This window comes from Hippopotamus amphibius, chromosome 1 (genome assembly GCF_030028045.1).
Source record: "Hippopotamus amphibius kiboko isolate mHipAmp2 chromosome 1, mHipAmp2.hap2, whole genome shotgun sequence".
Classification (NCBI taxonomy): domain Eukaryota; kingdom Metazoa; phylum Chordata; class Mammalia; order Artiodactyla; family Hippopotamidae; genus Hippopotamus; species Hippopotamus amphibius.
Genome location: NC_080186.1, coordinates 31,983,094 through 31,999,023, shown reverse-complemented (window position 1 = coordinate 31,999,023; position 15,930 = coordinate 31,983,094). Strand labels below are relative to the sequence as shown.

Below are 15,930 nucleotides of genomic sequence, written 5' to 3'. Positions count from 1 at the left end.
ATGAATAGCTCAATTTCATTCCTTTTTATGGCTGAGTAATATTCCATTGTATATATGTCTCACATTTTCTTTATCCATTCATCTGTTGATGGACATTTAGGTTGCTTCCATGTCCTGTCTATTGTAAATAGTCCTGCAGTGAACATTGTGGTACATGTATCTTTTTGAATTATGGTTTTCTCCAGGTATATGCCCAGTAGTGGGATTGCTGGGTCATATGATATTTCTATTTTTAGTTTTTTAAGGAACCTCCATACTGTTTTCCATAGTGGCTGTATCAATTTACATTCCTACCAACAGGGCAGGAGGGTTCCCTTTTCTCCACACCCTCTCCAGCATTTATTGTTTCCAGAATTTTTGTTGATGGCCATTCTGAGCGGTGTGAGGTGATACCTTATTGTGGTTTTGATGCGCATTTCTCTAATGATTTGTGATGTTAAGCAACTTTTCATGTGTCTGTTGGCCATCCATATGTATTCCTTGGAGAAATGTCTATTTCGGTCTTCCACCCATTTTTGGATTGGGTTTTGTTTGTTTTTTTTTTATTGAGCTGCATGAGCTGCTTGTGTATTTTGAAGATTAATCTTTTGTCAGTTGCTTCATTTACAAATATTTTCTCCCATTCTGAGGGCTGTCTTTTTGTCTTGTTTATGGTTCCCTTTGCTGTGCAAAAGCTTTTAAGTTTCATTAGGTCCCATTTGTTTATTTTTGTTTTTATTTCCATTATTCTGGGAGGTAGGTCAGGAAGGATCTTGCTATGATTTATGTCATAGAGTGTTCTGCCTATATTTTCCTCTTAGAGTTTTATAGTGTCTGGCCTTACATGTAGGTCTTTAATCCATTTTGAGTTTATTTTTGTGTATGGTGTTAGGTAGTGTTCTACTTTCATTCTTTTACATGTAGCTGTCCAGTTGTCCCAGCACCACTTATTGAAGAGCCTGTCTTTTCTCCATTGTATGCTCTTTTTTTTTAATTTTAGCTCTTTATTGGGATATAATTGCTTTACACTCTTGTACCAGCTTATGAGGGACACCAAAGTGAATCAGCTCTATTTATACACATATCTCCATATCCCCTCCCTCCTGCGACTCCCCCCCACCCTCCCCCTCCTGGCCCTCTAAGGCATCACCCACTTTCAAGTTGATCTTCCTTTGTTATACAGTAACTTCCCACTAGCTATCTATTTTACAGTTGGTAGTATATATATGTTTATGCTACTCTCTCACTTCATCCCAGCTTCCCCTTTGCCCCCCGCCCCCCACCCCCATGTCCTCCAGTCCATCCTCTGCATCTGCATCCTTATTCTTGTCCTGTCACTGGGTTCATCAGTACCATTTTTCTTTTTTTTTAGATTCCATATATATGAGTGAGCATACAATACATTGTATGCTCTTGACTCCTTTGTCATATATTAGGTGACCATATGTGTGTGGGTTTATCTCTGGGCTTTCTATCCTTTACCATTGATCTAAATTTCTGTTTTTGTGCCAGTACCATACTGTCTTGATTACTGTAGCTTTGTAGTATAGTCTGAAATCGGGGAGCCTGATTCCTCCAGCTCCGTTTTTCATTCTCAAGATTCCTTTGGCTATTCAGGGTCTTTTGTGTTTCCACACAAATTGTAAAATGTTTTGTTCTAATTCTGTGAAGAATGCCATTGGTAATTTGAGAGGGATTGCATTGAATCTGTAGATTACTTTGAGTAGTATAGTCATTTTCACAATATTGATTCTTCCAATCCAAGAACATGGTATATTTCTCCATCTGTTCATGTCATCTTTGATTTCTTTCATCAGTGTTTTATAGTTTTCTGAATACAAGTCTTTTGTATCCTTAGGTAGGTTTATGTAGCAGGCAGATTCTTTTTTTAAATTTATTTATTTATTATTTTTTGGGGGGTACACCAAGTTCAATCATCTGTTTTTATACACATATCCCCATATTTCCTCCCTCCCTCGACTCCCCCCCAACCCTCCCTCGAGTCCCCCCACCCTCCCCATCCCAGTCCTCTAAGGCATCTTCCATCCTTGAGTTGAACTCCCTTTGTTATACAACAACTTCCCACTGGCTATCTATTTTACAGTTGGTAGTATATATATGTCTGTGCTACTCTCTCGCTTTGTCTCAGCTTCCCCTTCACCCCCCACCCCCCCAAACCTCGAGTTCTCCAGTCCATTCTCTGCATCTGCGTCTTTGTTCTTGTCACTGAGTTCATCAGTACCATTTTTAGATTCCGTATATGTGAGTTAGCATACAATATTTGTCTTTCTCTTTCTGAGTTACTTCACTCTATATGACAGACTCTAGGTCTATCCACCTCATTACATATAGCTCCATCTCATCCCTTTTTATAGCTGAGTAATATTCCATTGTATATATATATGTAGCAGGCAGATTCTTAACCACTGCATCATCAGGGAAGTCCCAAAAGAGAATTCTTGATTCTTTTTTTTCTACATTTGCCCCCATCTTCCCCTTTTCTGAAATTTTACCCAATAGTTTAGGCCAAAACCTTAGGAAGCAACTGTGAATCCTCTTTTCCTTTCCATCCCACAGCCCTCACCCCACATCCAATTCATTACCACTCTTGTTAACTCTCCTTTTTAAAAACTCTAACCTCTTTTCTGAAGTCCTACCTATCAAGTCTAAAGCCCCATCATTTCTTGCCAAGGCTACTGCAGAGCCTCCAACTCACCTGCCTGCTTTCACTCATGTCCCCACTGTCAGTTCTCCACACAATAGCCAGAGGGAACTTTTCAAAATATAAATAAGATCATATCAGATATACAATCATGGGAGTTTTTAAAAGAAAACATATCCTCCTGTGTAATCCCTGGCTACATTGCAAGAAAATGGTGTGATGTTCCACCCCTAGCAAAAAAAAAAAAAAAAAATGGGAGGTGTTGCTACATGAGAACTTTATGGGATGTTATAAATTGCAGAGCTGGGCCTGATCATCTTGGCTGTCCTCTACCCTTCCTTTTGCAGCTAGCGCAAACAACCTTCGAGGTATCAGCATGAGAATGCTGGAAAAATAGTCATAATAACCTGATGTTTTCCAGATAGATCCCTGCTGTTCTACTTGCTTCTTTCATTACAAAGTTGACCTTTGATGAGCTAGTGAAAGGCTAGTCCCTATGATGGCCCAGGCTTGCTTCTCTGATGTTATGCCATCGCTCTGCAGGAATGAACATGGTGGATTTTGATCCTTTTCTATGATGCCTTCCAGAAGGACCAATGGCCAGAAATACAGTGGGCAGAAAAAGATTTTCTGACTCAGGTCAAAAAAGAGACACATTTAACATGAAGCTAATGAAGCTAAAGATTTAGGACCCCTTCCTTGTGTGAGACCCTTCCAAAGCCCTGTACCCAATTTTGTATTCATACTTACGTGTTCGTTTTCCGAAAAAAATCTGCCCCTCATTTGCAACCAAGTTTACAATCCCTCTTTCCAGGTTTTGTGAAGCTGCCAGGAAAAGGAGATTCAGGATATTGATGATATGAGCTAGAGGAAAAGAACAGCAAATACTGTGTCCCTGGTACCTTCTATTTTGCTGTCACTCTGAGAGCTTCTGTCCCAACCATTCCAAGCCACTCAACATTCACACCCTTAACTCAGCAATCACCACTTTTTGTCATTCCCAAGAATCCTGGCAGATTGCCAGCTGCATGGTTGTCTGTGAGACCCCATTGAGAAAGATGATCCTAAATATCTTTATTAGGAATCTCTATGTCCGTTTGACCATCTCTTCCCCACAGAACAGAGAGAGACCAGTTTCTAGTATGTAGTTCCACTTGGCCCTTCCTCTCTACCATCTAAGATACCAACTGTGATTCACTGAAGTCTGGCAGGATGTATTTGAACTTCTTGGAACACAGCAGGCTCTCCGATTTATTAAACTTAACTAGAACTAAGATCTTTTGCTTTGATCTCCGTCCCCAGGTCACAGACGATCAAAATACTCTGGATTTGCATTGACTTTGATAGCTCCATCTTTGGGCAAAATTGCACAAAGTGACTTAAATAGTGTCAGTCAGCACTTCCCAGGTGTAGCACCCCTCCCCTTCATCATCTCCAAAGCAGGACATTGAAGTCTCAGTTATATTTATACTAATAATTTTTTAATGCTTAAGAACTATCATTTTAAAAAGCACCCAGTAATGGGACTTCTGGCGGTCTAGTGGTTAAAATTCCACGCTCTCAATGCAGGGGGCCTAGGTTCAATCCTTAGGGAACTAGATCCCTCATGTCGCAACTAAAGAGCTCTAGTGCCACAACTAAGACCCGGCACAGCCAAATAAATAAATTAATATTTTAAAAAAAAAGAATTTTTTTTTTTCCTTTTTTTGGGCACACACGGGCTTAGTTGCTCCGTGGCATGTGGGATCTTCCTGGAGCTGGGATCAAACCCGTGACCTCTGCATTGGCAGGCGGATTCTTAACCACTGCGCCACCTAGGAAGCCCCCCCAAAAAAAAGAATTTTAAGATTGGAGTTTTCCCTTCTTCAGTGTGAATACTTCCTTGCCCTCCCCCCAATCATACCTACTACTCAATGAATACTTTAGTATGAGTAGTTTTTGTAAAACTTGGAGAAAGAAGTGAGGTCATATATGTGGAAGGGATCAGGAACCAATGGGATAACCTGAGAATGTAATCCCTAGGAATTCACAAGATTCTTAAGGAGGCTATGGATTTCCTCCACAGAGTTTGAGACTGGAGGTTAGAGGCAGCTGTTTGTTTGTTTTGTTTTTTACTTTTTTAAAAAAATTTTTATTTATTTATGTAGAGGCAATTTTAAGTAATCTCAGAGGGTAGGGAGCTGGGCTGCATGCTTGGTCTCTCCTTTTCTCATCCCACCAGGTGTGTCTCAAGATTGGGGGAGAGCTCTGGGTATAACCCTTGTTTGGGCTCCATTTGGGTCTGTCCTGTTAGCGCATCTTCCTTGCAGCCCACTAGTCTACACTGAGGACTGGCAGTCGGGGCTGCTGCGCGTAGCCTTGGAGACCAGGCTGCCTGTAAGGTGCTGAGCTCACACTCCACTCACCAAACTCTGTATCCTGGCACAGAGCTGCATCCACTCAGGGAGGGGGTGCCCTTCACTAACTTCCTCTAAGGGGCCCCATTAGATTAGATTAGAGGTGGCCTGCTGCCACTGACTGGGTCAGAACAGGAAGGGGAAACCTACCCCTCCCGTACTTGTCCTAGTCTCCTACCTTCCCCTAGAGGTTTATACAATTCTCCGCTCTTGGGTTTCACTAATTGTTCCTGACTTAGCTACCTCACCCACTGTACCCGTAATTTGCAAGGCCACCTCTCTCACAATGGAGTAGGACTTCTATTTGCAATGCAGAACAGTTTTATTTCTTTCTTTGATCCTTGCCCTCCCAAACCATGCTCACTTAGGCCCGCTGGGAATAATGAGCAGGCCTGTTGAAGAGCCAGGTACTTCTTAATGGCTTTTCCTTTTTCTACAAAGACACAAAGCCCCTGCCAAAGCTTTGAAACTAAACCCTTAGACTCCTCCCATCTGTGCCTGTGTGTGTTACATCAAAAGGAGCCTAGTAAGAGGCAGAAAGAAGGGGACAAAGAGGGTGGTTTTCTTTTTCTAGTTATAATTGTTTGCATTTTCTGATTTTTCTGAAATGAGTACACAGAGGCTCAGGGAGGTTATATAACTTGCCTGAGGTCACACAGTCAGTAAGAGGTAACCTGGAGTCCATCCCGTCCCAGGACTTCAGATCGTACAGAAGGCTCTTTCCACTATAACTGAGCTGTCCCTGGAAGATTGAGACTGGCTGCCAGGCTTGGAGAAGAAAGACATTTTTCCATAAGGAGAGAGACATATTACTGTCCCTGAGCTGGTGACAAAGGATCTAAATTATCTCCATAGTCAAGCAAGTCCACCACTTCCAAGTGATTGGAGAGCTATCACTTCCAGATTCTAGCTGGGCTAATAGGGTCTCTCTCTCTGTCAGGCAAATCCATAATTAGAATCAGGAGTGTCCAACTCAATCAGGGGAGGTCATACAGAGAAGTATGCTTCAGAGCTATATGTTGGTCATCTTCTACCTGCCAGTGGAACAAAATGCTGAGCAAAGATACGCAGAGAAACACACGAGAGGAAGAAATAGAGCAATTCCTAATGCCTTTAGTTCCTGGATCCAGTGAATTCCTACCTTGTCTGGGGAGGCCAAAGAACCTGGGACAAGGGCCACTACATCCCAAACTAGTCATTTCCAAACCGCAAATCGATTGCCATTTATCACACATTTTCATGTAACAAGAGGCCAAATAGCTTCATGGCTAAAAGTCCCAACACAGACTTCCTGGGTGACTTAGGTAAGTTTCTTAATATCTGTTTCCTCAAATGTAGGATAGAAATAGTACCCGTCTCCTATGATTTTTATGATGATTCAATGAATGCCTATATGAAAAGTCCTCAGAATAATGACTGGAACATAGAAAGTAGGGTGTAAATGTTAGCTATTATTCAAATTTGTTTTCTTCTTTCTCCCATTTTATACGTGAGGAAATAAGACCCCAAAGGTTAAGGGTTTTGCCCAAAGCCATGTAGTAGTCACCTAGTTAGGCTGAGCCTAGAACTAAAGTCTTCTGATCCTATGTGCAGTATTTAATTCATCTCCCTAAATGTCCTGCAACCAACCACCAGTGCAGAGTTTCCTTGGGGAAAATATTAGAAGCCAAGTCTTGAGGGTGTTATGAAAGCTGGTAAGGAACAGCTCTCTGCCTCTGCTCCTGGTTGGAGAACTAGGCTACTGCAACTTGGCCTGCCCAGCTGGGCCTCCATACTTGTACAATCGAGGGAAAAAGAGGGCTTGGTTATGATAATACAAGATTTTGAGACGTATCTTGCAAAGAATCCCGCAGCCAAAAATATGTCTGCTAATGTTTAGGAAGTCAGGAAATGCAGAAATCATAAGGAAGCAACAGCAACAATCTCAGCCACCAGAGACACAAAGTGGATGATTCACAGCAGGATGCCTGAAGCTACATCCTAAACCGCCTCCTTCCGCCTGCAGAAGCCCTAGCCTGGTCACCACTGATAGAGTAATAATGGTCTCTCCTTTCCTCTGCTTTGCAAATCTCACACACACACCTCATTTGCTGGACACAACCTAGAACCATGCTGTTGAGGGAATCTGGGAAATGTAATCCTGAGGCTTCCAGACTCCAAAATATAGGGGAAGTGAGGATGAATCTTAAAAGGAAGTGAGAATGGTGCTGAAATGCCAACAATCTGGTATTGTCTACCCCTTTGGCTAGTCAGTGAAATTCACATATGTTCTTCTGTCCATATTTAACTTTTTAAATTTTATTTTATATATTTATTTAATTTATTTATTGGCTGTGTTGGGTCTTCACTGCTGCACGTGGGCTTTCTGTAGTTGTGGAGAGCAGGGGCTACTCTTCATTGTAGTGCACAGGCTTCTCTTGTTGCAGAGTATGGGCTCTAGGTGCACGGGCTTCAGTAGTTGTGGCACACGGGCTCAGTAGTTGTGGCTCACGGGCTCTAGGGCACAGTCTCAGTAGTTGTGGTGCATGGGCTTAGTTGCTTGTGGGATCTTCCCGGACCAAGGATTAAACCTGTTCCCCCTGCATTGGCAGGCGGATTCTTAACCACTGCGCCACCAGGGAAATTCCCTGTCAGTGTACTTAAATCCATGGGACCAGTGGAGATCACTTAAGCCAACAATTCTCCAACAGGATGATCCATCCACTAGAGAAAATTTTGGAAAATTGCCAGAACACTTTTGGGGGGGCAGGGAGGTTTTGTCTTGATGATTAGGGTGGGGAGCACTATGAGGCTTTAGTGGGTGGAGCCAGGGCTCCTCAGCATCCTGCAATGCACGGGATAGTCCTGCACAACAGAAATTGTCCCGCATTCCACGTGATTTTCAAATATCCTATCAGACATTCATTTGATGAAAAATATGTTTATTATTTATCTCAGCATAGAGCCTAAATCTATCCTCCACGTAAACACAGAGTATTCGGGGTATGGTTTTAGTATACACCAAGTTTCCCAGGAACGCCATTTCCCTGTGATTAATGCAAGAGGGTCCTTTGTCTTGTTCGGAAAATCAACAACATGGCTTCTCTCTGTATTTGGAATGCCACTCCAGTTCTCCTTGGTCAGTCTGCGTGTGCAGCTTTGGCAGACACAGTGATTCTAGGAATGGCTGCAAAGCATCTGATGATTCTACTAGGGCTTCTGGCGAAGTTGTGCAAAATTTTTGCATGTTGAAATATGTAATACTTTATGCATTAGTTTCCTCTTATTTCTGCTTGTAATACAGGAAATTCAATTCGTTATTTTGAAATTATGTGTGTAGATTGCTGTGAGGGATGTTCTCCATTTGTCTCTCTAGACCCGATCTACTCTCTGCTCTTCTGCTCCCTGCTCCCTGCCCCAGGAGGCCAACTTTCATAAATGACGTCAACCAGCTCCCTTGCCCCGTGACTTCTCATTGGGTTCAGCCAAAGGGAGATACCACTCCCTCATCTTGGGCCTTCAGGCCCAGGGATGGCAGACACACCCTCTAGTGCTTCGTCATTTCTTGTTGGTTCTCTTAACTTTGCCCACATCTTTGTCAATAATCCCCTCACAAAACTGGCCTCAATTGGTCTCGGCTTGACTGTGCCATCTGTTTCCCGTCAGACCCTAACTAATACAGTAGCTACATTATTTCTGAATTTCGTTTCAGGACAGTAAAGGGCAAATTACAAAAGATTTGTTATAAAAAGGAAATAAATCCAGAATGTGGAACGTTCTACAGGACATTTGAGCTGGTTTCTGCAACAAGTCAATGAGATGAAAAATAAAGGGAGGAGGAGGACTGCTGACAATGAGTAAGGTTGAAAGGATACGGCAACAAAATATAATGTGAAGACCTGTTTAGATCCAAGATTTGAGCAAATCCTCTGTAATGAGACATCTGAGACATTAAGGAACGTGTAATTAAGGATTAGATATTAAATGATACCAAAGAACTGCATTAGGGACTTCCCTGGTGGCGCAGTGGTTCAGAATCTGCCTGCCAATGCAGGGGACATGGGTTCGATCCCTGGGCTGGGAAGATCCCACACGCCTTGGAAAAACCACGCTGGTGCGCCACCACTACTGAGCCTGCACTCTAGTGCCACAACTACTGAAGCCCACATGCCTAGAAGCCCACACTCCGCAGCATGAGAAGCCCTTGCAGTGAGAAGCCCCAGTACTGCAACAAAGAGTAGCCCCTGCTCGCTGCAACTAGAGAAAGCCCACGCACAGCAATGAAGACTCAATGCAGCCAATAAATAAATAAATAAACAAATAAATAAATTTATTTTTAAAAAAAAGAACTATATTAAATGTTGTTAGGTATGGTCATGGCATTGTGGTTTTGCAAGACAATAGCCCATGTCTTTAGGAAATGCATACTGATCTTGCTTGAATTACAAAAAACAAAACAAAACAAAACAAAACAAAACCAAGAAATGAAAAAGAAACAAGAAATGCATACTGAAGTAGGTAGGAGTGAAACGACGGGATGTCTGGGATTCGTTTTCAAATCTCAGACTTCTGCAAAGAAAAAAGAAAAAGGAAAATAAAGGAACAGATAAAGCAAATGGGGAGAAGTATTGTTAAATACTGAACCCAGAAGGGATGAAGAGAACAAGGAGAGAAGGGTGTCCCTGTGAGGTCAAATGAGTTTCAAGGAGGAAGTGATCATCTGGGCTGTAGATGAGCGAGTAAGAGGACAACTGACCACTGGACTTAGCAACATGGAGGTCATTGGTGACCTTGATGGGAGCAATTTTGGTGTAATGATTGGGGCAAAGCCTGACTGGGTTAGAGTCCAATCATACCTCTCTCTAGATACTGCTCTTTTCTCTGCTCCCTGTTACAGCACTCCCTGTGGCTAGGGTAAGTGGATTGCAGTGGCTTCAAGAGAGAATGGGACTAGACAAAGTATAGAGAGAGGATAAAGTCAATCCGTTGAGAATGTTTTGCTATAAAGTGGATTAGAAAATGAGATGATACCTAGAAAAAAGTTGCTGTCAAAGGAGGGATTTGGTTTGATTTGGTTTTTTTTTTTTTTCAGATCACGCAGTACTGTATTTATTGGAAAAAAAAAATCCATGTATAAGTGGACCCTCGCAGTTCAAACCCATGTTGTTCAAGGGTCAATGATATTTGTTGTCTTTGATGTGAAATATGTTCTAGACCCATCTAGTTAAGAATATCAGAAAGAACTTTTCACTTCTCATCCCTTCTACTTTCCCTCACCCTTAAGTCTTGTCCTTCTGCTCAGACTGCATAAAAAGTGGAAACTGTAAAAATCATGGTGGGACTATCTCAAGTTTCTGTTCCCATGACCACATTACAAATTGAAAATAAAAGTAGACATTACTGGCTTATCCTTAACACTAGAGACTAGAAAAACAGATGGCAGTGAATTCTTCCAGTGGCTAAATAAAATGCAACCAAGTCATTAGCAGATTTTCTGAAAGATAAACATCATTATAATTATTCCAATAACTACACTTTTAAAGCGCTAGGCATTGTTCTAAGTGCTTTCTGTGCACTGTCTCATATAATCCTCAAAACAATCTACCTTTTTGTGGTAGAAAACAAAAAACAATAAAAAGTGATATTTAGATTTTAAAAAATACTCAAATATTCCTAACAAAAATTACTTGGAAAACTGATTTGCTTTAGCAGAATTACTATAGTTATTCTTTAGAGGACACGTACTGAATGAATCAAATTTATCAATGAAAGAGCATTTATTTACCTATTTATATATATCTGCCTTGGTCCAAAAAATACTAAAGGTGGCTTAAAAAGGGATCATAGTAACTTTCTGAAAAATATTCAAGTTCTTAAATATATTACTCTCCCCAAAAGCTAGCTGCTTCCAAACTTGATTTAATATTTTGCATGTTTTCTCTCCGTTGCTTGGTAAATATATTTGCTTCTCCTTTCTGCAATCGTCGTCTCACAGCTGATTTCTGCTGTTTTGTCAACTGACGTTTCACCTTCTGTTTCACCAATTCCGGAGGAATTGTTGAACAGCTTAAAACACTGCCTACAGAAGTAACACTCAGAGTTCTTGTTCTATGTTGATTAGTATCTTCCATATTTTCTTCATCTCTGAAAGGCCTGAATTCTTTGTTTAATGATGACAAGGCAATCAGATGAGGGCACTCATCTTCATACTTCTCAGAGCCCATGAGGATTCCAGCTTGACCTGTCTTATTATCTTGCTTGGTGTCATGTTCAGTTCTGCTAGTCTCCCCAGAAAACTCCGTTACAGAATTGTTTTTAACAACTTGTCCTTTTATTTCTTCTAAAGCTTGATTAAATTCAGTCATTTCAAAACTGTGTGCAACAGCACTGTCCTCTGATAAACTTTCTTTTATTTGTTCAAGGTCTCCAGATGATCGGCAACAGCAGTCAACTGATTCACCTACAGAGTTTCGTCCACTTTCATTTTCTGATCTACAATACTTTGCTTTTTCTGACATCTCTTCATCAGAAAATGAGAATTCAGATCCCTCCTCTATTTCAATACTTTTATCATCTGGACCTACTGGATGAAGTAGTTCATCATCTGCCTGCATTTCCTTTGTGTAGCCGCTAGCAGAAACCTCTACATCAAGAGAGTCCTCCCTCCTGATGTCACTGAAGGTTGGGAAAAGCTCACTTTCATAGCTGAAACGTTTCATGAAGAAATCTCTAATGCATTTAACATCTCTGTCAAAATACCATTCAGCATTGGGATGAGAAGTTGAAACCATTTGTGGAAAATCGATCATGGTGATATGGTCATTTTTATCCAAAATGAGATTGAATTCATTGAAATCTCCATGAATCAGTCCATGATTTGCAAGTTTAACAATTAGTTCCATAGCTTCATCATATACTGATGCAGGATCTTCAACATGGTGTATCTGACATAGAGGATAGCCATTTATAAGTTCCATGACCACTGCATGGCGATTATAATCAATTGGCTTTGGAACTGGAAATTTCCTTTCATACAATGCCTTCATATAAGCAAATTCTTTCATGGCAGAGAGACGAGATAAATAAAGCCAAGACATGTTATGCCTGTGTTTATGATAATCACGCTTGTTTTTCAGATTTCGAAATGAGGTTCTTCCCAGTCTGTGAAGCTTTAATGCAAATTGCTGCCCTTCTTCATTTGCAACAATGTAAATATCAGATTCTTTGCCAACACCCATCTGGTTTCCAACAGACTCAACCACCTGTCTAGAAGAAAGTGTTTTCAAAGCTAGGTAATCATAGCTTGCATTTGTCAACCGATAGCCCTGGACAGTTTTGGTTCGCTCCCAAGCTATGAGTTTGTGTTTTACTAGTTCTCTTAAGACTTTATTACAACCACCATGTTTAAGGCTGGCTATAGAAGCAACCAAACTGCAGGGAACGATCTCATGGTTCTTCATGCCCATTTCAACCGCGGTCAGAACCCTGAAGTCATCCCGGCTCATGTAACGCAACTTGGCCACATTCACCTTCCCCATGGTGGCCCCGGACCCAGGCCAGAGGCTTGGCAGAACGACCGATAAGCGCTAGGAAAACGGGTGCTACCGCGTCTCCTGATTTGGTTTTTAAGATAAGAGATAACATAGCGTGTTTGTAAGCTGCTGAAAATGAATCATTAGAGAGGGAGAAATGGAAGATGTGAGAGATAGGGAGAGAGAGATAAAACTGTTGTAGAAAGAATGCGCTTGAATAAGGGAGCGCAGATGCTGGTGGGTAGGTTGATGTGGTGGTCGTAGAATGCAGAAGTTCTCTTTTGATTGCTTTTCTAATGAAATAAGAAGCCAAGATCACCATTTGAAAGTGAGAACGAAGAGGAGGCTTTGGAGGTTTGAGAAGACAGAGAGTGTGAGATAGTTTTTGGTTTTGTTTTTTGTTTTTAATAGTTATTTATTTTGGTTGCGCTGGGTCGTAGTTGTGGGATCTTTTAGTTGTGGCATGTGGACTCCTTAGTTGTGGCATGCATGTGGGATCTAGTTCCCTGACCAGGAGCCCAGCCCCCCTGTATTGGAAGCTCAGAGTCTCACCCACTAGACCACCAAGGAAGTCCCGAGATAGTCTGTTAAGAGTGAAAGAACAGCGACTTCTGTGGTGGTACAGTGGATAAGACTACGCGCTCCCAATACAGGGGACCTGGGTTCCTGGTCAGGGAACTAGATCCCACATGCATGCCACAACTAAGGAGTCACACTAAAAGATCTTACAACTAAGACCCGGTGCAGTCAAAATAAATAAATAAATGAATACATAAATATTTTTTTTAAAAGAGTGGAAGAACAAATGGACTGGGAAAATGAGTAGCATCACAGGCCCATTTGTAATGAAACTAATCAATATTGTTGTGTCTTTTTCTCAACCATGTTAAGCCTGGGATTTGGATTTAAACAGGAGTCTATCCAGGCAAGACCTATAGAGGTGAAAGGGGGCAAGAAAGTAGCAATAATAACGAGACCATAAACCCCAAGAGGTAAATCGGCAAGGTGAAAGACAATAAAAAGGTGGTAGGGGCATGCAGAGAACAAACATATGGACACCAAGGGGGGAAATTGGAGGTGGGGGGTGGTGGGATGAATTGGGAGATTGGGATTACCATATATACATTAGTAACAAGAAAAAATATCAAATTGTACACTTTAAATATATGCAGTTTATTGTGTGTCGATTATATCTCAATAAAAGTCCTTAAAAAAATATATGCATAACATGGGGGAAAAAAAAAAAGGCAGCTCGGTCAATGAGCTGGAGGTCCTGAAGAGGTTAGAATGTTAATGGGTTCAAGATATTTAAGAGAGTGAGCCAGAAACATAAGTAGTGATGATCAAAAAATGGGATGCTTTAAAATAATGAAAATACCAGCTGGAACTTCAAGATTGATGAAATGTTTTTTAAATTAAATATGTGGAGGTTTCATAGAATTAATAAGTGAGTTTAAAAAGACTACTGCATACAAGGTCAATATACAAAACAAATGTATTTCTATCAATACATACTAGCAAGAAACAATTGGAAAATGAAACTTACAAAACAATACCATTTATAACTGCATGAAAAATATGAAATACCTAGGAATAAATCTATTGAAAGGTGTGCAAGACCTTGACACTGAAAACTATAAAACTTATCTGGAGAAAAATTAAAGACAACCTCAGTAAATGGACAGATACTCCATGTTCATAAATTGGAAGATTCAATATTGTTACCGATTTTTTCTAAATTGGTCTAAAGGTTCGATGCAATCCAAATAAAATTTCAAAAAGTCATGTGTGTAGTATGTGTGTGTGTGTGATTGTGTGTAAATGACAAGGTGATAGCAAAATTTATATGATAATTAAAGAACCTAGGATATCCAAGAACTCTTGAAAAAAAGATGTACAACATGTCACCAGATTTCAAGATTTACTCTAAAGCTATAGTAATTAACACAAGGAGCTTTTGTATTAACAATCGACAAATATGATCACTGGAACAGAATAAAGAGTCTAGAAATGGACCCTCATGTGTATTTGATTTTCATCAAAGGTGTCCTTGTAATTAAATAGGGGAAGGATGGCCTTTTAATAAATGATGTTGGAGCAATTAGATATATGTGGAGAAAAAAAACCCTGACCCTTAACTCAAACTAACACAAAAAATAATTCCGAGGTGGATCATAGATCTAAATGTAAAAACTTCAGCACTCAAACTTCTAAATAAATACGTAGAATTTTTTTTGATATTGGGGTAGGCAAAGATTTCTTAATCAGATCACAAAATACACTTAGCCATTAAAAAATTGATAAATTGGACTCAGTTAAAATTAAAAACATCTAATCATAAACAGACATCATTAAGAAAACAAATCAGCAAGGTAGAAACTAATAAATCATATCCAGAATATAGAAAGAACCCTTACAAATCATTAAGGAAAATGCAAACATTCAATTCAAAATGAGTAAAAGACTTGGAACAAGCATTTCACAAAAGAGGACAAATGATCAATAACATATGCAACAGGACTTAAAATAATATCTCATGAAAGAAATGCAAGTCAAAGCAACAATGAGATACTTGATACATTCAGCAGAGTTGTTTAAAAAAAAACTTTCAGCTAGGTTTGCTGAAGATGTGGAGTAACTTGAACACTGTTATTATGTTATTATTTGGCAGTTTCTTAAAAAGCCAGACATACACCTACACTATGATGCAACAATCCCACATGCAGACATATACCCAAGAAAGATTAGTTCATAAGTCCATCAGAAATCTTATACAAAAATGTTCATAGCAACTTTAGTCAACAGCCCAGATTGGACAAAATCCAAATATCCATCAACAGGAGAGTAAAACAATTTGTGATGTATTCACAAAATGAAATATTATCAGCAATAATCAAAATGAAAAAAAAATATTAGTACACAGAACAACACAGATGAATGTCAAAAACATTGTGCTAAGAGCAAGAAACCAGACACAGAAGAATACATACTATATGCTTCCATTCATAAGAAGTTCAAGAATAAGCAAAACTAATCTATGATGATAGAAACCAGAATAGCAGTTACCTCTGGTGGATTGCGTATTGCTTGAACAGGGCACAAGGAAACTTCCAGGGAGGTGGAAAAGTTCTATATCTTGAACTGGGTGGAGGTTATGTGGCTGTACACAAAAGGAAAAATTGAGCTGTACAGTTAGGACTCATGCATTTTCCTACATGAAATTTACCTCGATAAAAAAGATTTGAAACAAGGAGCTTCTTTTAGAATTACAAAAGCAAATAAATGCATGCTCTTTATAGGAAATTAAAGCAACTAAAAGAGTGAAACCAAGCCTTGAACCCATTTCTGGGGACACGGGTCTATCTTCAACTCTCTGCAGGTT

The 15,930-nt window shown here is 40.1% G+C and overlaps 1 protein-coding gene across 1 annotated transcript; it reads right to left on the bottom strand.

Annotated features, from left to right (window-relative positions):
* Nucleotides 1-10,118: 10,118 nt before the first annotated feature.
* LOC130837291 (serine/threonine-protein kinase RIO2) lies at nucleotides 10,119-12,623 on the bottom strand. The gene has a single exon (XM_057710522.1). It carries the CDS (start codon nucleotides 12,552-12,554, stop codon nucleotides 10,899-10,901), a length of 1,656 nt encoding a protein of 551 aa, XP_057566505.1. The 5' UTR covers nucleotides 12,555-12,623; the 3' UTR covers nucleotides 10,119-10,898.
* Between the last annotated feature and the right edge of the window lie 3,307 nt (nucleotides 12,624-15,930).